This window comes from Populus euphratica, unplaced genomic scaffold, assembly GCF_000495115.2.
Source record: "Populus euphratica unplaced genomic scaffold, PopEup_1.0 scaffold986.1, whole genome shotgun sequence".
Taxonomy (NCBI): Eukaryota; Viridiplantae; Streptophyta; class Magnoliopsida; order Malpighiales; family Salicaceae; genus Populus; species Populus euphratica.
In genome coordinates this window covers 21195-45031 of record NW_011500833.1, presented here as the reverse complement: position 1 = coordinate 45031, position 23837 = coordinate 21195, and the positions used below count along the sequence as shown (strand labels likewise).

The window sequence follows — 23837 nt, the reverse complement described above, 5'->3', positions numbered from 1 at the left end:
ATAAGATTTTGTTATTCTCCCTTGTATTAAGTTGGAATGATAGATTGAGAGAAAGTGAAATTGGATTATTTGAGATTTTGAAATAACTGAATAAATTTTATAGTTATTTTGTTTAATTTTAATTTGATTAGTGTTATTTTCTTGATTAAATTGTTGACTTTTCATTTTAATTATTCATGTAAAGGGAAAAGTCCCATTAATACATTTTGAGCTCTTATATGACCAAGTAATTGAGATCGTATTTATACATTGAAAGGGAAAAAACCAATTATTTATTCTTTTTTCATGATGATTGAAAAAATATATTTTGATACCTGATTTTTTAACCTTTTTATTTTTGTTCGATTTGTTTTGAAAATTTAACTTTTTAATATTAAACTTTATTTATTTTACATATCAGTCCTTGAAATTTGAGAGGAGAGAGAAATTCATAGAAAAATAAAAGAGAAAAGAGAAAACGATGGGTCAATTACGTTATAATGATAAAAAAAAAATTCAATTTTGGTATTAATGGGTTCCTCTTGATCAAAGAAGTTTCATTGAAGTATTTTTGATCTTTTATCTCTATAAAAAGTAGATCGAAATTAAGAAATAACTTTGTATTCAATTTTATTTAGTATTTTTAACTAGTTTAGTTATGTTTTGAATCTAGCAATTGGTTTATTAAGATTTTTTTTAAGGTGTTTATTAGGTTTTTTTAGGTTAAATAAGTTTAAAAATAAAGTTTTTGTCAAAAATAACCTTGACTTGACTTTTTAACTATCACTCTAGTTATTAACATCTATATTAGTAAATGATACATTATCTATTCATTTATTTTTACATAGTTGTTTGTCTTTATACATAGAAAAAATAATCAATAAAATTAGGCACACGGCCTAGCCTTGTACTTCCAAATGCCTTCAGCTTTCTGGTTGTTGAGCTTAGAGGATAGATTTAGTTTTTTAGGCCCAAATATTTGATCTCTTTTCATAGTTTGTTTTTTTATTTTTTCTATATTTTGAATGAAATTTAGTATAAAAATACTAACATGATATTTAAATTATTATTTAATTTTGGTATAGTTCTTAAATAATGCTATAGGTTTTTATAAGAATGTTTATGACCTCTTAAACTTAGTTTCCTTTTCAATTATTATATATCTTATATGTAAAAAGTAAATTTAAAATTTGTTCATGAATATTCAATAAAAGTAAATAAAATTTCTATTTTTTAAATAAATTTTAGATATAATGTTTTATCATTACTTAATATTTTTTCCTTTAATCACACATAAAAAATTTAAGGCATTATTTTAATATTTTCAATTAAAACTTGTTTTTGAGATTATGATAATTTTTATTTGAAAAACAATATTTATAATTAAAAAATGCATGCTTTTGTTAAAACATTGAAGAGATGCATTAATAATAAAATAGAGTTTACATTAAAGAGTTATGTTTTTCCTATTTATTTCAAATGATTGAAATTCTTAACAAACTTTTATTTTAATTTTCATTGTTTTTATTATATAAAAAAAATCATGATACTAATAAAAAATTATGTCAAGCTTTATTTTAACTATCATAGTCTTTTATTAAAAACTTGATACTAATTAAAAATTATGTCATTGTCTTTAAGAATAATGATGACATTATCAATTTATTTAAGGGTAATTATATAACAACGTGATATGTAAATTGTTTAAAATAGTTTTTTTCATTAATATTGAATGAAAATAAAATATATATTTTCATAATTATTTTATTATAAACTTTTTATATACTTTTCTTAAATTTATTGTTCTCATAGTTGTTTTATATAGTTATAAAAATAATTGATTCATGATTTTTTTTAATTTTTTTGATTGAGACCTTTTTCACTATCATAATAATTTTTGCTTGAAAACAATTCCTTTTAGAAAAAGAAATTATCAAAATGAAAAAAGAAATGCTTGATTAAAAAGTATTTTTTTATTAGAAATATACATTTTTTTTTCAATTCAAATCACAATACTTTTTCCAAATGCTTTTTATTTTTTTTATTCAATGAATTGTGTTTTGTAATAAATAAAAACTATTTTGTTACCAAAGCAAAAAAAAATATACATAAATCAAAACATATATTTTTTTTATAAAAAAAAAACACATAGTTTTTCCATAATTTCATTCATTGTCTTTACTATGAATATATATTTTTATTATTATATAATTAAATAAAAATATATTTTTAAAACATAAAGTTATTAAATAAGCTAGACTCATGATTTAAGTCATGAGTTTGGTGAGATAAAATGAGTCGATTCAAAATATTATTGTATAAATATTTTTTTATAAAAAACATTTGTTTAATATTATTTTTATTTTATTTTAAAAAATCAAATCAACAACTCATGGATACACCCCTAAGATTGATTTAATCGTCTAGTTTAATTTAAAATCTAAATCAAGTTTACAGATCATCTATTCAATCTCTGCAAAAAATTTATCATCCATAGCTTAGGGAAATAAACTAGTTAAATAAGCCAAAGAAACTTTACATTCTAATTACTTAAACTGGGAATTGTGATTTAAAAGCCTCAACTCTAAAATCTCCTTTAAATGAAAGTGGGAGAGCGTAGACTATTTATCAAAATTAAAATTACAAAAAAAAAACACAATAATAATAATAATAATAATAATTTACAAGATATACTCAGCTAGTAACCTTTTTTTTCTAGCAAGAGAGGTGAAAGCTCAAATCCTACAATTCATCAGCTTGTCTGAATTATGTACACTTCCTCTCATGTGATTAGTGAACTTTCTCCAAAGATTGAGGGCCATTATATGTTTTCCTTTGAAGGAACAAGACGTGCTTGAGATTCGCATTTTCATTTCGGAATTAATTAATTAATTAATTAATCTTATTGTAAAATTTGCATGCGTATGCATAGGAAAGAAAAGGAATCAAATCATCACTCACCGTGTTAAATATATATATATGGTCTTCGGTTAAACAAACCAAATTAGTTGTGGAGGAGATGATGTCTTCCAATAGTAAACTCCTAAGCTCAATTATGCAGGTTCCCATCATCACCGAACCTGATGTCATTATGCTTCGAGTGGTTAGCTGGTTTCTTTAAAAGTTTGAAAGAGAAATGTTTGGAAATAATTATCCGGTGACATTTACTATGTTTTTTATTTTATTTTTTAAGCAACACATTTACTTTTAATTAGTCACATTCACAAAAATAGTACATTGTTCACGGTAACAATGTAATGATATTTTTTTTTGTGTCATCAAAATTAACAAAGTTTATAATTAGAGGTAATATCATTTTGAAGAGGTAAAATTATTTTTTCAAAATTATTTTATTGGGCATTACAAGATTGATTGATGATAAATTGGTTCATATATATATATATTTTTACACAACAAAATGAATGATTTTATTGCCTTTAAAGGAAAAAAAAAAAAAGAGCATAACTTTTGTCTAAGGATTTTTTTTTCTTTTTATTATTATTTGCACAGTTAAATTATGGTGATATCCTAAAAAGAAAAAAAAATCATTAAACTTGTGCAGAGGCTTTTTTTGTTTTTTTTCATTTTTTTAACAATGAAGTTACAAAATCACCCTTATAATCACAAAAAATATAAGCATGGTTTGGAAGGTATTTTTGGGTTTTTCTTATGGTTATTTTTGGGTTGATATAGGGGATGTTTGATAAGTTTAAAGGTTAAATATTATTAAAAAATTTGATGAAATGTGCACCATGTGTGATTGTTTATACGCCCTTCGAATAGTGTATGTAAGATCATCTAGTTGTCATAATCAACCATCCATTATGATATTTTAAATAACATGCTATTTTCTTCTTATTAGTGTGGTGTGTGTGGCACTGAAGGTGCAATTGAGATTTAGTAATATTTTGTTTTTTTCTATTTCCTTTTTTTAAGCCTACAAATTCATATTAATCCTTTTATAAATTGATTTTGCCCTCCAATTTCTATTTCTATCAATTTTGACTATCATTTTTTTTATCACTATTCATTTTGCTTTTAGTGTTTTATAAAAAAAAAAATTCAATTTTATCCTTAAATATTTTATTTCATTTAATTTATTTAACCAATTTAGTCCTCATTTTTTTATTGTTTTTTTTGTGTTTTTCTTTTTTATTGATTTTTTAATCTTTCCCCTCATCATTTTATTTTATTTATTTATTTTATCCAATTTTGGTCTTCATTCTTTCAATTGCTATTTTCTTATCATTTTCTTGATTTTTTTTTAATTTTGGACCTCAACATTTTTTTATCCAATCTTGTTCCTTATTTTTTTAATTATTACTTTCTTATCATTTTCTTGATTTATTTATTTATTATTTTTTCCCTCAAAAATTTATTTCATTTAAATTTTTTATCCAATTTTGATCCTCTTTCTTTTAATTACTATTTTCTTATTATTTTCTTCATTTATTTTTTTTAATTTAGTCACTACTTAGTTTCTTTCATTTAGTTTTTATATCATATTTAGTTCTTATTTTTTTATTTTTTATGATTGATAATTTTACTTTGTAATTCTTTTATGTCTTCATTTCTATAGGGTAATCCCCATCTCATGAACGAAGTCATTAGTTTGAATATTAACTCAGATTAAGTTTTATCTTTTTAAAATGTTTTTTTTTAAAAAATTAATTTTATCATTTGATATTAGGTTATTAGACCTTGAGCTTCGTTATTTGTTCTACTTGCTTCTTCTTCTTTTTTTAGTTTATCCTGATCTCATATCATCATGAAAGTTGGGTTAGTTGAGTTAACTCAAGTTTTTTCTCTCATTATTTTTTTATAAATTGATTTTTTTTTATTTCATCCTTTGACATGAAATTATTGACCCTTGAGTTTTATGATTTTTTTTTTTTATGTTGGGTTATCTTGAGTGTGGATTAATCAAGTTAGCTTGGCTTTATTTTTATCATTTTTGTTATTTTATTTGGGTCTTTTTTGCTAGGTTTTTTTTTAATTTATTTTTTTATCTCAATCTCATATCACGAGTTGTAGGTTAGCCCAGATTAGTCAAGTGAACCTGTGTTTACTCGAGTTTTTTCTTTGACATAACTTTTTATCAAATTAATTTTTTAAAACTTTCATAGGTCTTGAATTTTGTAATTTTTCAATTTACACAAAATTATCTTAATTTTATATAACGAAATACATATTGGCCAGGTTATTCTAAATTAATTTAGGTTATCATTGCATGAATGAAATTTTTTTTATGGTAGAAAAAATTTAACCTACTATCTAGCGCAAGCTTCTAGCTAGTGTTATCTATTAGGTTTGTGATTAACCAATTCAAGCATTCATTAATTTATGCACCTACAAATTTTTATTTTTGCTAGCTGGTCCTAAATTTCATATATCCACGCACATTATCATGTATCGTTGAAATTAGCGAGGTACTCCATAATCTGTAACGTGGGCTGTCCTATGATCTCAAACAAAGGCTTACTATATGGATTGTGATATAAAGATTTTTTTCTTACTATATGGATTGTGATATAAAGATTTAAAAAAAAAAATGCCCATCTTTGTTTGTATAGAAAAAATCAAAAGGGCTTTAACTTAAAGGGGGACATGATAGACTTGATTTCTCATGGAGATCGGCAATAATCCTTCAGTACTCTTTTATATCATTAGACAATGCATCCCCGTGAACCCATCCTGTTTCAAAATGCAATTAATGTTAGGGCATGTGAATGTACTTAGATGGAAGACAAAAGGACTTTTGATGGGGCATTAATTTCTGAGACAAAACATAGTGATATGTATGTGTTGCATGTGACGATGGGGATGGATGTTGTGAAGGCCCCATTTTCATCATCAAATCACTGCCCTTTCTTCTCCTTTAAGAATCTAGTTTCTGCCATCGATTGAAAGAGCAAAGCTTCAAATTATGTACACAGGCAGCCTTGCTGCACGCAGTTTGTGATAATTTGTGCCCTAATCATCGTGTTCGTCGAGGATTCAACAACAAAAGTATATGTGAAGGGTTAAAGCTTGCTATAGTAACATTATGTGTTGTATTCTCTCAAGTTTGAGACATGCTATAGTAACATTATGTGTTGTATTCTCTCGAGTTTGAGACATGGACATTGAGAGAATATTCAAGTTTTTTTTTTTTTTCAAATTTTGTTGTTGATACTTTAATATGAATGAGTTGAGCAACCCACCAAATTTGTGATAATATAATATTAAAAGTAATCCAAAATTATATGAAGATATGGATGTTGATGTGTATAATCACAAGTTTATATAGTATATCATCAATTAATCAATATCATCATATAATGATAATAAAACAAATGCATTTCTACATTTTTTTATTATTATTATTTGTATAGTGAAGACTTGTTTATGACTTTTTTAAGATACTAATAACATAATATGACTTGTTTATATATCAATTTTAACAAAAAATATTTTAGTATGTATTAATAAATTAACAATCTGTGGTATGATAGTAAAAAACTCGAGATTTACATAATAAATCTTAAATTTAAGTCAAGGTATGCATATGTTCTAAGAGTCTGGGACAGTTAGAATTTTATTCGCTTACTTGAATCCACAAAACGCACTTTCTAGATGGTGGGTTTCCTCGAATCCAAAAATGTCATAATCAACCATCCATTATGATATTTGAAATAACATGCTATTTTTTTCTTATCAGTGTGGTGTGTGCGCAGGTGCAATTGAGATTTAGTAATATTTTGTTTTTTTCTATTTCCTTTTTTTAAGCCTACAAATTCATATTAATCCTTTTATAAATTGATTTTGCCCTCCAATTTCTATTTCTATCAATTTTGACTATCATTTTTTTTATCACTATTCATTTTGCTTTTAGTGTTTTATAAAAAAAAAAATTCAATTTTATCCTTAAATATTTTATTTCATTTAATTTATTTAACCAATTTAGTCCTCATTTTTTTTATTGTTTTTTTTTGTGTTTTTCTTTTTTATTGATTTTTTAATCTTTCCCCTCATCATTTTATTTTATTTATTTATTTTATCCAATTTTGGTCTTCATTCTTTCAATTGCTATTTTCTTATCATTTTTTTTTTATTTTTTTTAATTTTGGACCTCAACATTTTTTTATCCAATCTTGTTCCTTATTTTTTTAACTATTACTTTCTTATCATTTTCTTGATTTATTTATTTATCATTTTTTCCCTCAAAAATTTATTTCATTTAAATTTTTTATCCAATTTTGATCCTCTTTCTTTTAATTACTATTTTCTTATTATTTTCTTCATTTATTTTTTTTAATTTAGTCACTACTTAGTTTCTTTCATTTAGTTTTTATATCATATTTAGTTCTTATTTTTTTATTTTTTATGATTGATAATTTTACTTTGTAATTCTTTTATGTCTTCATTTCTATAGGGTAATCCCCATCTCATGAACGAAGTCATTAGTTTGAATATTAACTCAGATTAAGTTTTATCTTTTTAAAATGTTTTTTTTTAAAAAATTAATTTTATCATTTGATATTAGGTTATTAGACCTTGAGCTTCGTTATTTGTTCTACTTGCTTCTTCTTCTTTTTTTAGTTTATCCTGATCTCATATTATCATGAAAGTTGGGTTAGTTGAGTTAACTCAAGTTTTTTCTCTTATTATTTTTTTATAAATTGATTTTTTTTGTTTCATCCTTTGACATGAAATTATTGACCCTTGAGTTTTATGATTTTTTTTTTTTATGTTGGGTTATCTTGAGTGTGGATTAATCAAGTTAGCTTGGCTTTATTTTTATCATTTTTGTTATTTTATTTGGGTCTTTTTTGCTAGGTTTTTTTTTAATTTATTTTTTTATCTCAATCTCATATCACGAGTTGTAGGTTAGCCCAGATTAGTCAAGTGAACCTGTGTTTACTTGAGTTTTTTCTTTGACATAAATTTTTATCAAATTAATTTTTTAAAAATTTCATAGGTCTTGAATTTTGTAATTTTTTAATTTACACAAAATTATCTTAATTTTATATAACGAAATACATATTGGCCAGGTTATTCTAAATTAATTTAGGTTATCATTGCATGAATGAAATTTTTTTTATGGTAGAAAAAATTTAACCTACTATCTAGCGCAAGCTTCTAGCTAGTGTTATCTATTAGGTTTGTGATTAACCAATTCAAGCATTCATTAATTTATGCACCTACAAATTTTTATTTTTGCTAGCTGGTCCTAAATTTCATATATCCACGCACATTATCATGTATCGTTGAAATTAGCGAGGTACTCCATAATCTGTAACGTGGGCTGTCCTATGATCTCAAACAAAGGCTTACTATATGGATTGTGATATAAAGATTTAAAAAAAAAAATGCCCATCTTTGTTTGTATAGAAAAAATCAAAAGGGCTTTAACTTAAAGGGGGACATGATAGACTTGATTTCTCATGGAGATCGGCAATAATCCTTCAGTACTCTTTTATATCATTAGACAATGCATCCCCGTGAACCCATCCTGTTTCAAAATGCAATTAATGTTAGGGCATGTGAATGTACTTAGATGGAAGACAAAAGGACTTTTGATGGGGCATTAATTTCTGAGACAAAACATAGTGATATGTATGTGTTGCATGTGACGATGGGGATGGATGTTGTGAAGGCCCCATTTTCATCATCAAATCACTGCCCTTTCTTCTCCTTTAAGAATCTAGTTTCTGCCATCGATTGAAAGAGCAAAGCTTCAAATTATGTACACAGGCAGCCTTGCTGCACGCAGTTTGTGATAATTTGTGCCCTAATCATCGTGTTCGTCGAGGATTCAACAACAAAAGTATATGTGAAGGGTTAAAGCTTGCTATAGTAACATTATGTGTTGTATTCTCTCGAGTTTGAGACATGGACATTGAGAGAATATTCAAGTTTTTTTTTTTTTTCAAATTTTGTTGTTGATACTTTAATATGAATGAGTTGAGCAACCCACCAAATTTGTGATAATATAATATTAAAAGTAATCCAAAATTATATGAAGATATGGATGTTGATGTGTATAATCACAAGTTTATATAGTATATCATCAATTAATCAATATCATCATATAATGATAATAAAACAAATGCATTTCTACATTTTTTTTATTATTATTATTTGTATAGTGAAGACTTGTTTATGACTTTTTTAAGATACTAATAACATAATATGACTTGTTTATATATCAATTTTAACAAAAAATATTTTAGTATGTATTAATAAATTAACAATCTGTGGTATGATAGTAAAAAACTCGAGATTTACATAATAAATCTTAAATTTAAGTCAAGGTATGCATATGTTCTAAGAGTCTGGGACAGTTAGAATTTTATTCGCTTACTTGAATCCACAAAACGCACTTTCTAGATGGTGGGTTTCCTCGAATCCAAAAAAAAATTAACAAATAAAATGGATCCCTCTTGCCACCTATGGAAATAAAAAAGAGATAAATTAAAACAATTATATCAAGTTGAAAAATAAAAATAAAAAACATGAGAAAAACTCTAGATTTTACATTCCTCCAAGGAATAAAAAGAAAGAAAGAAAAAGAAATGGATAATAATATGTTTGAGAGGGAGAGAGAGAGAGAGAGATTTGTTAGATGTCAACCATTAACTTAGTCAAAGATTAGCCTAATTATGTTATTAATTTCTTAGCCAATTTGGATAATGTAAAGTTTATGTTTAAATGCTGTAATTTTTTTATTTTATTTTATTTTTTCTAGGATTTAGATACTGTGAATCTATTTGTTAGTGATGGCGGAATAAAACATAAAATTAAAGTCACTCATGACATGGCTTGAAAACCTGAATATATTCTAATCTTTTAGTAAAGTTTTTTCCTTAAAATATTATATTTCCAACCCTCCACTTTAGATTATAAATGCTTCAACATAAAGCAGTTTCTCATTCTACGAGAAATTGAGAGGAAAAGCAGGAGGAGGAGGAGGAGGAGGAGCTTCCTCGTAATCAGGCAGCAGGATTTACGAGATTTCCTGCCTCTGGACAACAATTCCGCTTCAGTGAGCTTTAGAAAAGCAGTATCCTTTAAAGATAAATAACAAACGAACAACTTTACAAGGTGACAAAACCTCCCCATGATCACACCAAGCACTGAATAATAAATATTCTCTGGATAATAAGACCAACAGATTTAACAGTTTATTATAAAAGTATGTCTGTGATTATTTTATCATGAAATTATGAACAGAAAACATTTATTGAAAAAAAAGCATATCGATCATTTTTAGTTTATTAATAATAAATTTATTAATAATTTTACAGGCAACAATACATACCAAAACAAAATTATCCATTTCATTTCTTCATTAATTTTTTTGGTACAATTTAACATATTATTAACAAGAAAATCATATATAATTTCATCAATAAAATTGGATGTTATTAGTAATTTTATTAGTGAATTAGTAATTACAATGGCATTTACAGTTATTCTTTTTCAGCTCTCTGTAATGTATCAACTTAGTTATAAATTAACAAATGTAAAACAAGCCATATTATAGCATCTTATAGGCTATAGAGATCACCATTTAAACTTTCAAAGAACATGAATTTCTTCAGCAAATAAGAGATATGAGAAATAGATGAGCTATCACCTTAAGATCTCTCAACAAGGGCTGCTGCTAATTGAGAAATCTTAATCAGCAAGGGCCAGTCCTCAAAAGAAACAAGTTCTACAATGATTTAGATTAGATGTTAAACTAAAATTGGTCGATAACTTAACAGAAATTCCCATCAATGGATTGCTTTTACTCTATCCAAGATATATTCCATCTTTCTTTCTTTCTCTCGTTCTTTACCCATCCAAAGTGTTGCCATGCTTGAAGTTTGAGCACATTTTGCCACCTTCCTCCCTTGATTACACTTTACACGCACAAAGACAAGTATTGTTGTGTCCCTACAGGCTAGTCTTTTCCCATGCCGTGATTGATGTTCCACTTGTTAGAATCCTTAGGTTTCACTCCTAATTTGGCCCATTTCTTGAAGGGAACACACCCATGTAAACCCCTCCCCACATACCTTTAATCTCTTTTTCTTTAGTCACTCTCAAGATTCAACTACCGTAACAATTTTTTTTTAAAAAAAAAAAGCTAAGCTCCTCAAGAAAAAGTCCAAGTCTACTAGTAGCAGCTCCACCCATTTCTTTTATCTTCTTTTGGTTTTACAGTTGATTCACCACCTACATTATATACACACACCCTCTCAAACTTTGAAGCGCACACATTCACTCGGACGCAGCCTCAAAAGCTATGGATTGGTTCTCATGGCTATCAAAAACTGGCCTTGAGCCTTCTCTTGTGTATGAATACGGCCTTGCTTTTGCTCACAATGAGCTTGAAGAAGAAGATATACCTTACTTTAATCATGAGTTTCTTCAAAGCATGGGGATATCAATAGCCAAACATAGGCTTGAGATCCTCAAGCTTGCAAGAAAGGAGAAAGGAAAGAGCCCTCGTGCCATGGCAAGGGTTCTTGTTGCAATCAAGAGGACAAAGAGGTGTCTAGCTAAGTACATAAGGACATGGATTCGAAGCGAGGAGTCAGCTCTTGTTCTTCTTCAAAGGCCTGGTTATGGTACCAGATGGAGAGGAACTATGTTGAAGAGGAACAAGAAGTTGATGACGTCTAAACAAGGTAGGTTGTTGCTTACAAATGGTAGCTTTTCAAACACCCCTATGATTTCTGCTGGCCCAACCCTTGATAGTTTTTCAAGCCCTGTGATTTATGATCTCAACAAAGAGAAGTTAGATCAGGGTGATGATGAGGGTTATTGGACAACTGGTGTTGAAGAGATCAGGTGGGATACCATGTTTCAGAATCTGAAACCAACATGAATTGTTATAGTTTATCCTCTTTTTTCTCTCTTTCTTGATGTCAGTTTAAATGGTGAGAGATGGATTTTTTGTGTGTTCTTCCACCATGGAGTCTTCAGTCTTGCACATGTATTCATTTTTTCTTCTTGTTTTCATTAGTGGGTGGGTCAGGTAGGAACACAACTTGGCGTCAGGGACTGTTTTTTCTTCTTTTTTGTTACAAATGAAAGGCTCGAAGCTGAAATCTCTCAAGAAAGGGAGGAGATGAGTGTCGATTGAGCTGCAAGCTTCTTGGCGGCATCAGGGTCTGTTTTATTAATGAGATGGTCTCCCCTGCTTTTGTATTTTGTAGTCTTACTCGCAGACAAAAGAAAGCATTATCAGCTTTTAATAGATTGATTGTTTTAGGATACTAAGTTAATTACTATGTGGTCAGGCATCCAAACATATTGTTTTATGCTTCTGTATTCTCGCTCAATAGACTACGTTTACCACTTTCTAATGTAAGTGGCAACAGATCATAGCAATTGGCAACGATGAAGGGTATAGAGATAACGTCAAGCGCCTGCAGATTAGGACTGGAAAGCAAGGACTGGTCTTGAACACATACTGCTCTTTCTACTTCGAGGAAGAGGAAGGAGAAAAAATGAGGCAGCAGCTTGTGCGTGCACATGCATGTGTGAGCAGACAAAGTGGATATAAATGTAGTATCGTAGCGCGAGTGTATGGCTAAGTTCATGTATAGAAAAGATTCCAGGATTAATTTCCCCTAGAAATGATGAAAAACATGATGGAAATTAGATTGATTCAATCTGGAACGAGTCACCCTGAAAACAAAGGGGAATAAAGGCCTGTTTTGAATGCCAGGAAAGACTGGACGAAACTAGTATTGATTTATCTTATTTAAGTTTCGGAGGGAATCCTGAATTTGATTGACATATATCATAGCAATAACCTGCATACAACTTGGATGTGCCTCCCTCCCACAATTTGATTAATTTTAAGTCATTACAGCAAGCTTCATCAAGGATAACGCCACTGAACAGCCGACAACAAACAAAATATAGCATCTTGGAGCATGTAACAAAATCTAGGCAACGTAAGCCACTGTCTCAGAGTGCTACAACAACTAAGCAAACCTCTGCAAAACAGCACGGCACAACCTTTTTAGATGATACAAATGATCTCCATTGGTCAATGGCCAGATGTTTGAGGCAGGCGAAAAGAACCCCCTGAATAAAGCAGTTCGTAAACTGGCCGAATTCTAACTGTCAAAATTATGCTCAAGATTGTACCCAACCCACAGACTCCAGCTAGAACCAGGAATGTCACCTTGAAGCAATCGGAGCCAACACAAGAAGAGCTACTTTGCTTAGCTGCTTCCGCATCATATACATAACCAGCAAGCATACCTGAGAACAGAAGTGCACCAATAGGATTGCCTAGCCCCATGAAGCTGTAAATTAAACCAAAGTGTTTCAAGCCAAAAAGCTCGGAAACAGTTGGCACCATTATAGAATACAGGACCCCATAGCAGATGCCAAGCAGAGGAATAGCAGCATAAAGAATTCCATTAAGAGCAAATGCAAAAAGAATGAAGGTCATGAGCATGACCATTAGTGCAAATGTCATCCACAAGGTTCGAGGGATCATTTTCCACCTGCAATGAGATTTTATCACTTTCACCATCATTCCCTTAATAGCAAGAAAATCACATCCAAAATGCAGTGAAATTTAAAACTGCAGGAAATATTGGGCACAAATCTAATTGCACATAACCAATTCCACACGTTGCAAAAGTCAAGTACTTTTTAGGAAATTCACATTACTAAATTGTTCGGAAACTCATGCTAGGAATGCCTAATGATAATATACAACATGTGCTACTTCAAAAGAAAGAGAGATTTTCACATTTCAACCTAGCACTTTATGTTAAGGAAATGAATAATGACCTTACAAAGTGTTCTGAAATGGCGCCTGAGCCAAGACGGCCAACAAAATTGCAAAAGCTGAAGAGAGTAAGCAAAAGCGTTGTGTCTTCCAGTCCAAATGCAACACCAATTTGAGCCAAATTATTGAGAACGGTAACTCCAGCACCAACCCCAAGAAAGTTTACAACCCAAAGAAGCCAGAAATCAGCCTTGATAAGAGCCTCACGAATTTTAAAATCCTCACCTCTCCTGGGCCTCCTCCTCTTCTTCACTGCTCCCTCACCCACAGCAAGAAGCATGTCCACATCCAAAACATCCTCATTCTCATAAAAACTACCAAGATTAGTACCTGAAGAAGATGGTGTCAACAAAGAATCTATTGGGGTTGATTCACCTTCCTTTGGGACCAAATGATCTGAAGAATCACTAGGTGGGACATGTCTCTTATGTTCTGCAGGGAAAAGGGTCATTTTGACTGGAATTGCGAGAGGAGACATCAGAATAATAACCATTATCAAAACTAAAATGTATGAAACTGTATCACTTATAGAAACCACACCACTTATTATTGTGGTTATGAGAAGATAAAGAGCAAGCAAAACACTTGCCACTTGACTGAAAATAAAATGGACATGCTCTGAAGAGTCTTCTCCAGAAGCTGGAGAACAGGGCCGAATAAAGTACATCATTGCTAAACATAAAATGGGAATGCCAAGTGTAAGAATTAGGAGAAGATCTGAATCTGAATCTTTAAGCACCAGGTTGTATACCATAGTATATACTGCAGCTGCGATCCCAGCATAACCTTTGAGAATCCCTGAAACAGTGCCTCTACTGAGAGGGAAGTTTCTCATGTTGGTTACAAGCACAGCTGTGCCAAACCATGTAGTGCTATTAGTGGCTACAACAAGCGCAACCCATATCTGCAACAGCAACGAAGAGTGAAGCCTGTAAAGATTATAATTCATGGAATATTATATACTAAGAGCAAAACTTAATCAGCAAGTATGACTCAATAATTTAACAGAAACAAACAATTGTAAAAAATCAGCAAGTATGACTCAATAATTTAACAATTGTAAAGGTTTCAAGGAAAAAGATGGAAATTCAAAGGGAAGAATGCATAATTTCCAGAAAAAGCTTGTCTTGACAGCCCATGGACTTCAAAATTTCTTCTATGATTTCATACGTCTACCTATGCCAACGGAATGTAAAATAGTCGAACCATGGAATATAAGATGGATTTAAAAAATGTTAAAAAATTATGATGTTTGTATACGAGAGTTTTACTACATAAACTATGTTCTTTGAAACTTAGGAACCAGGCCATCTCTGACTTCTTGCTACACCCAGATTGCAAAAAATAAGTGACGAATATGAGCTCGCTGCAGGTTTCAACAATGCTTTCAAAGTAACTTGCACTAAATGCCCTAGAACATTATGTTTTTTTTTTTTATGAAAAGAAACAATTGTTTTTATAAGAAATAAGAGATATCTAGAACTAATAAGTAGATGTTTCTCATATGATATATACATTGAACTAACATGTATAGAGATTTTATATGAAGAGATCAACAGTTGTGTAAATGATTCTTATACTTGAGATAACTGAATTATCTTATCCAGGAAATGTTATGCTTTGATCATGACTATATGTAGTTCTAATCAAGGATAACAAATTGACATAATTGGGTATAGTCAACGTTGTCAATTTCATTAAGTTTCAGCCAGAATAACCAATATACCTCGTATCATTTCAAAAAACAGAACAAAGTGAAAATATTTCATCTCAAGAATCTCAGGTCATATTGGATTTTCTTGCCCAAATTCCTGCTGAAATATTCTAGGTTTATTTCATCCATTTTGTTCTGCATAAAGTGATAAGCTAACTATAATTCTTTTATAAAAAAAATCCTAGACCTCCCGTTTACACATTGTCCTACATATACCATGACTCCTAAAATTTTTAATATAATTTAATATTGTAAGATTAATGAAGAGAAGATTTTTTTTTTAACCTAAAAACTTGTTAAATATAGGTTATAGCATTGTAATCAGCAAAAGTAACAAGTACAGTGACACCTCTTTGTTTGTTATTTCTTGTTTCTATTCATTTCCTCCCTTCTATTAAGAGAATCCAGGTCATCCTTCTACCTCTTGATACCGCCCTGCTTACAGCTCCCTGCTTTTGTGCATGTACGCTAGCTTTTTAGGTGTGCTCGGCTCACTTTGAGCCTAGACTTTCCGCCTTTGCCAAGGGATAAAAGATCAAGAGGACGCATGTTATGACTAGTTTTAGTTTTGAACATTCAATTAATTATTCGCATAAGAACTTTAGCTATATTTTATTATCAAGTAGTATTCTTACTTTCACCAAACAGTAGCATTTAAAGGCTGATCAAAATCTCTTTTCAACTTCCAACTACACCTAGGCTTCGACAATAAAGTGTTTGTTTAGGAAAATGTCCATCATTATATTTTGTATCAAATGTCAATTAAAAATATTTAAATTTTCCTATTTTATCTAGAATTCCTTAATAAATGGAATTTCTTTTTTGTATGGATTTCTTTTGTGTAATATTTATATAACCTATAGATACATATAAGCAAATAGAAAGGGAAGCTTAATAACACTGACTGGATTTGTGAAGAAACCAGCCTTTTGGATGGAAAGGATTTAAGTTGGGAGGAATTTAAGGTTTCTTTGTCTACCTTAACTTTAGAGTATGAAAAGGTCAATTTTGAAGGCAATGATGAGCTTAGATGATGAGCTTAGTGGAAATAACAAGCTTAGTCGAAATAACAATCTATGTCCAGTTGATGACTTTCATTACATAACACCACAAGATCAAGAAACTTATTTCTTTATTAATGATAGAGATGATGTTTAATTTATACTTCTTTTGTATTAAAATATTTTATTTTATCAATATTTTAGCATTTTGTTTGTGTTAAATTACTTTAAGTTAAAGTTCTCTTTAGCCTTGACTCTTGACAAGAATGTTTTAAATTTTGAAATTACATTTAGATAATTGATAATGTGTTTGTATTGCATAACTTAAAGCTAATTTATCTTTAGACATGAATTGGATTCATGATTGTTGAACACACACACACACACACACACACACACAACTCAAGAACGCAACGCTAAAATGCTCCAAAACCAAAATTTATCATTCCAATTTAAAAAATAAAATGCCAACTAGAACAAAATCGACAACCTTAGGCATAACATGAACGATATGAAGCTATCATCACCATAGATAAATTAGAAAAAATGGTCCACTTGTTCTTCAATAATATCGATTGTGAAATCCTTGCATAAGTTGAAAAGAGATTGGAAAAGTGTTTCAAATCTTATTCAAAAGGTCAATGATTATGGTATTAATAACAAACATGATTTGAAAAAATAGACACTTCATGCTATAAGTTTAAATCGGACATTCTAAATAAAAATATAATAATCACCTTGAGAAACTATTCACAACAAAGTTAAGTCAAGCCACATATGACTTTTCTAATATTTGAAAATCATGACACATTATTAGATGATGCACTTGGTCTTAAAATATGAATCCATCAATTGTTGAATTGATAATAAATTAGATTGTTTAATTTATTTAATCCTAGTTTATTGAGGATTGGGATTTATATTCAGACTAATATATTATGAATATAATGGGTCACACATATAAGAATCATTAGTCATAAATTAAACTAGAATGATTAATCAAGCGTGACTTGATTATAAATAAGTTTTTGAAATTAAGCACTAGATGTAATACTACATGGGATTACAATTCTACACTAAGAAAAATCAAATAGGAACATGATTGAATAAGTTTTTAAAATTGTCCTAAAATAATATATGTATTATTATTCATAGGAAAAAATTAATATTTTATCATTTATAGGATTATTAGGTTTTCCCTATAATGTTATCGCTATGTTACAGAACATACAATGTAAGTTATATAGATGTTACAAAACATATGGTGCAAAGAAACACTTGAAAACAAAAAAGAAAGAGCTACCACTTAAAGGCATGGTGATCTATCTTTCCTAAAAATGGTTTTAGAAGATTTCTCATTGGTAGCTCGTGTAAATTATTATGAGAGACCGGACACTTAGACGGCTTATGTTCTGCAATAACTCGACCTTGAAGAAGTTGATCAAATCTCAAAAAGAGAATCTGATTTTCAAATAATTTTCGCTCGAAACCTAAACAATCCTAGATTGTCTAACGAGATCCTGTGACTCCCTAAACAAATTTTAAATTACTGTTTCTTCTGCATCTAAGAATTTCAGGAAACCCAGCACTCTAAAGCCATATAAACTTCTCAAATTCAGAACATGACAGCCAACATAGGCACAAAATAAGTTACCAGCTATGTTTTATGTGCAATGTGAACAGAAAACAGTACACTACCCAAAATGTGGATTGATGAGGCAGGTTTCTACATAGCCTGTACTGTGGCAAAAATTTAAATTTGTGAATTTCCTACATGATGAACTTAGTTCTGGTGACATTAAATTAGAGCGTGAAAAAGATTGGTTTTTAAATAGCTTACACAAATATGTACCTTAAAGAATGGTTGTCCTAATTTAAAATGTAATCTCAATCATGCATGTTTCTCATATTGCTTTCTAAAGTACTCCTTCGCATAGGGAAAACAGGTATAAAAACAAGGCTAAACCTTCCCAATTTTCCAAAATTAATATATCATAGCAAAAGTCTGCCCATTTCAGATCAGTGATTGTGAATCATTATTTTCTATAGTGGTGGAGAGTAGTGCAGTTGTCCATGCAATTGAGAGCTAGAAATCAATTGAAAATCAATTAAGAAGAAGAAGAAGAAGAAGAAGAAGAAGGCAAGCTGAAACTGATACACTTCTCCTTCATTGACCCATTAGCATCCTCAGTAACACAACCATTCAATTAAAAGTTAAAGTAACAAATTATGTCAACTTTTGAGAGGATGAGAATCTGCACCTACATTTCTATACATTTAATATTTGAAAGAAAGAGGTAAAAAACAAAAACAAAGAAAAAAAATGAAGAATGATAAAGTTCTTCAAAACAATGACATGCAGATATCTTGTCCCTTCTATACACAAAATATGATGAAACAAACAGCAATAGGGAAAACAAAAAACGAGAGTGTTGTAATTTATATTAATCAATCACATCATTAAGGACACATATAATTCAATTTTAGGCCACAACATGTAATCAGGATATACCCATGCAAGAAGAGGCAGTGGAGGTGCAAATTCTAGCTTCAATACTCTCAACAAGGACATAAACTGACTCCTGAAAACTCAATCGGTTTCCCTTAAAATTTCCCAGGAAGCAATGTATACATTGTGGAGTATGCGGAGAACAAGTTGCAATCAAAGACACTGCATCTAATGGACTCTAAAATGCATGTCCTTAGCCATAAAGAAGAATCGTGGTGATAGACATAATGATGGAACTTAAATTTAAAAAGACTATTCCTTCTGCGGAGTAAGACATGCCTTAGAAAAAGAACAGTGCATTTGTTGCCATTTCATCTGGTTAACTAATACTTTCAAAACATCTTAGATAAAATATAGAGAAAGTTGTAATGATAATCATGAATGAATTTTACCAAATTCCCACACCAATACCATCACAAGCATTTGTTTAGATGTTAGGAAAGCTAAAAATAGGGAGACCACACACGCAATTTCATAAGAAAAAAAGAGACATCAGAATCACTCATTCACAGAAAAGCTAAAAACTAAAAGGTGAATAAAAGGTGGTCCTGTGCTTCAGCATTTCCAGTTGAAGAGGCTCCTTTCAAGACTCAAACATGAAACAATTTTTTTCTCCACTGCCATTGGCCTCTTATTGAGACCAACTAATCGAAAAACCACCACGAAAATGACAGCAGGTAGGTATGCAAAAAAAGTGTTTCCTAATTAAAAAGATTATAGCTCAAAGTGAATTCTTCTAGAAGTTAGATATGTAGTTCCCAAAATATAATGGATTTCAAACATCATAGTTCTGGCCCCCCATGGTATGATTCTCCAAAAAATTTAATCAAATACAAAAGCAGAACCCTAAACTTGTCTAGAAAGCTAGCCATGTCAATAAGTTTTAAATGGGCAGCCAGCAAAGAAAGAAAACAAACAATTAAAAATATAAATCTGGAGTAATAAAGAACCTTAAAAAAGAGACAGAAATCAAAGCAATCAGTCATCACCCTGCAATTTCAGTGATCAAATTTGGAAAACCTATCAAACACTAATCCAAGACAATCAAGAATATATGATTGTGTAGTGTAGACAAAAAAAAAACACCCTTCAAGTATTTCAAATCAACAAATCGATTTCAATGCAATTAAGCAACTAGAAAAGGGAAAAAAGTTGGTCACGTACCAGCCAATAGGGCAAGCCAATAACAGTCTGGGTAACAGTAAGCCAGAGAACACCATAGCCCAAGAAACAAAAAACAACACCAACAGAAAGCAGAGCCCAAGGAGGGAATTTGTTGCAGGCAATGCCAGGGAGCAAACCTACATTCTCTCCAATATCATTAGCCACACCCAAGATTGTTATTTGCTGCTGGTTCAAACCCAACACTGATTTAAGTGAAGGAGAGTAGAGCGGGAAGTTGTAGCCATTCCCAGCAGCTATCAAAACCCATACTGCTGCTGCCAAGCCCACCCAAGGTGGTCTACTACCTGCTTTTAGAACTATATTTGGCATTTTTACTGTCTAGTTACAACTTTTCTCTGGTCTGATCAATCTTTGGAAGAGAGGAGGGTCTCATATGAACAGAGGCCTACTTCTCTTGTACAGTGCTCTGATGTCATCGGTGAAATTAGTAACCACACTACCCGCTACACGACAGTTTTTGCTAATATATTATATTATCTTTTTTTCAACTCTCAGTACATCTTATCAGTGTTTTAATATGAACTGGGGACAATATAATCCATGAGTGATCAGCTCTTTAATGATTAAAAATATCATATATTTTAATTTTAAGTTATATAATTTTAATCGATTAAATTTTAAATTTATTTCTAAATAATTACTAAACCAAGTTTTATAAATTTAAGAGTTATGTAAGATTTATATAATTATTAACTATAAAATTTATAGAATTAATTAATGTACATATAAACTAGTTTGATTATCTATTTTAATTAAAAAAAATAATATATATTTAAAGATAAAATTATATTTTTATTTTATAATATCATTATTTTCATACTATTTAAAAAACAAGAAAGATAATGTTTAAAGAAAGTTTTTAGATTTTTATATTTTTATAGAGTGTAATTACTGCACAATTTCTAAGATCAATTTTTTTTTTATTTAACTTATGATGAAGGAGCATTTTAGGTTTTTTGAATTCAATTTTCTTAAAATTATCATGTAGAGTTAAAGATGTTCTAATTCTTTTATAATTTTAAAACAATAATTGATACATGCAGCATCTTTTAACGGTAGTTTTTGATAACGATGTTTGAAGTATCGCGTCACTCTCTAGTGACTATATAATAAGGTAGCTCATGTTGGCCTTCATGATACAGAGAAGTTTTAATGACAATTTTTTTATATCTTTTCTCAATTTTTTTTTTATTTAACTTATGATGAAGGAGCATTTTAGGTTTTTTGAATTCAATTTTCTTAAAATTATCATGTAGAGTTAAAGAGTTAAAGGTGTTCTAATTTTTTTATAATTTTAAAAAAATAATTGATACATGCATCTTTTAATGGTAGTTTTTAATAGCGATGTTTAAAGTATCGCGTCACTCTCTATATAATAAGATAGCTCATGTTGGCCTTCATGATATAGAGAAGTTTCAATGACAATTTTTTTTATATCTTTTTTTTTCTCTCTCTTCCATATTAAAAGGTATGATTGCTTTATAAAATTGTAAAATGAATTTCAATGATTTATTTATTTTTTAATTTTATTTTTTGGTATTTAATTTTTTATTTTTTTATTAAATATGATCCTCATTCTTTAAATTCTTATTTATTTTGCTTTTAATTTTTTTATTGAATTTTATTTTTTAATTTAATCCCTAGTCATTTGATTTTAATTTTTTTAGTTGAATTTGATCCTCATTCTTATGATTGTAATTTTTTTTATTTTAAGTTATTTTTTTATTAATTTTTTTTAATTTCATTCCTTATTATTTAATTTCATTAAATTTTTATATCACATTTGGTACTTTTTTTATCATGTTTTTTCAAAAACAATATTGTTTAATTTCCTCAACATTTTATTTAATTTATTTTTTTCAGATTTAGTTCTATTTTTTTAATTTTTTTGTACTTTTCATTATTTTTTTTATTTTTTAATTTTATCCCTCAAAATTTTATTTCATTTCTTTTGTATCCAATTTTGGTTTTTATTTTTTAATTGTTTTTTATTCTTTCTTTTTTTTATTATATTTTTCAATTAATTTTCTTATTGTTATTTTTTATTAGTTTTTATATAAGATTTGGTTTTTATTATTTTAATTAATATTTATTTTCTTTTTAGTTTTTTTATGATTAAAAATTTTATTCAATATTTTTTTTTAATCTCCTGTATAGTTATTTTTATTTTTAAAGATTAGTTGATTTAACTTTGATTTGACCTGATGACCGCTACAAGACAGAAAGTCTACTGCTGCTACATTCTAGGATTTAGAGCTTGAGAATTCCCACCAAAAGGTCCGCTTGTTGAAATGTTGTTCAGTATTTGTTTGGAATGATGAAGTAATAATTTTTAAAAGTTTTTTTTATTTAAAAATATAGTAAAATATTATTATTATTATTATTAAAATTTAAATTTTAAAATTTTTATATTAATATATTAAAATAATATAAAAAAAAATTAAAAAGATATTAGTTTTAAATAAAAAAATTAATTTTTTTAAATTCTTATAAAACACAGAAATATACATAATATTAATGGTTGAACAGGTCCTCCTGTAGCTTACTCACGAGTCCATGCTGTGTCCTGTCATGGTGTGTCAGTTTCTTAATCACATGTCTATCTATATAGTACATGTGTCCTTGTCGGGGTGGAGACATCAATTCTGAAACATGATTCACATGTCCCTTTAATTTATAATAAATATAACTTAATTTTTATGTTATTGGATTGGAAAATTATGCTAATTCAAATTAAGTTATTATATTATATTTATTTTTATTATTGAATTTCAATTTATATTATTTTGTTAGGTTTTTATTAGTTAGTGCTGTTTAAGCTCAAATTTGATTATCATAAAGATTTTATTATTTAAATGTAATTTTTTAAAAAGTTTTAAATAAATTGAATAAAAATTTATAAAGTTAATTTTAAAAGGTGTAACTTAACTAGTTAGATATTAGTTTTGTTCCTTGTGAATCACTAATTCGAGTATTATAAATCTCTCACTAATTCGAGTATTATAAATTTTAAAATCACTGGAGGCTTGCATGGCTAGTAATTTAAAAATCTATGAAATTAGTTAAAATACACGTAACTCAGACAACCACGTTAATTAAAAAAAATACAGTTATTGATATTTTCAATCTTTTGGTTGTTTTTTTTTACTTTTAATTCTTAATTTCTATTTAAATTTTTTTTAATATTTTTTATTATTCCAAATCAAATTTAAATTTGGTATTAGAAGACGAGTTTTTACTTGTTATTTCAATTCTAGTTTATGTTACTCATAATGCGGTAAGCTTTCATCAAAACTGAAAAAAGATGTAGCAGTAATAAAGTTATGTTTATTTTTTAAAATTCATTTTTTAGACTAATAAAGTTATGTTTATTTTTTAAAATTTACTTTTTAGGAAATTATTTTCTAAACTTTCCTGTGTTTGTTTCCTATTAAAAAAGTTAGTCAACGGAAAACACTTTCCAGTTAAAGAAAAATTTAGCTTAGTTTTCAGGAAAGTATTTTTTTGAAAAATTTAAGCAGAAAACACTTTTATAAAATTATGAAAAATTTAAAAATATCATATTATTTGTTGATTATATCAAATTTTATCTTTAAACTTTTGGTTACTATATATATTTTGTTTTTAATAATTATTTTTTTTTTTCACCCCTTAAAAATT

At 28.7% G+C, this 23837-nt stretch overlaps 2 protein-coding genes across 3 annotated transcripts; one reads left to right on the top strand and one right to left on the bottom strand.

Annotated features, from left to right (window-relative positions):
• Window positions 1-11182: 11182 nt before the first annotated feature.
• Window positions 11183-12228, top strand: LOC105116532 (uncharacterized). The gene has a single exon (XM_011013934.1). The coding sequence runs from the start codon at window positions 11255-11257 to the stop codon at window positions 11837-11839; it is 585 nt and encodes a 194-aa protein (XP_011012236.1). The 5' UTR covers window positions 11183-11254; the 3' UTR covers window positions 11840-12228.
• A 378-nt stretch (window positions 12229-12606) lies between these two features.
• Window positions 12607-20637, bottom strand: LOC105116533 (uncharacterized). Of its 2 annotated transcripts, none has more exons than XM_011013935.1 (3): window positions 20157-20637; window positions 13771-14672; window positions 12607-13478 (listed from the first exon to the last, which is right to left on the bottom strand). In XM_011013935.1, exons 1-3 carry the CDS (start codon window positions 20484-20486, stop codon window positions 13013-13015), a joined length of 1698 nt encoding a protein of 565 aa, XP_011012237.1. In that variant the 5' UTR covers window positions 20487-20637; the 3' UTR covers window positions 12607-13012. The 2 variants fall into 2 exon arrangements, with proteins under 2 accessions (XP_011012237.1, XP_011012238.1); XM_011013936.1 differs by having other exon boundaries at window positions 13771-14697; window positions 20157-20306.
• Between the last annotated feature and the right edge of the window lie 3200 nt (window positions 20638-23837).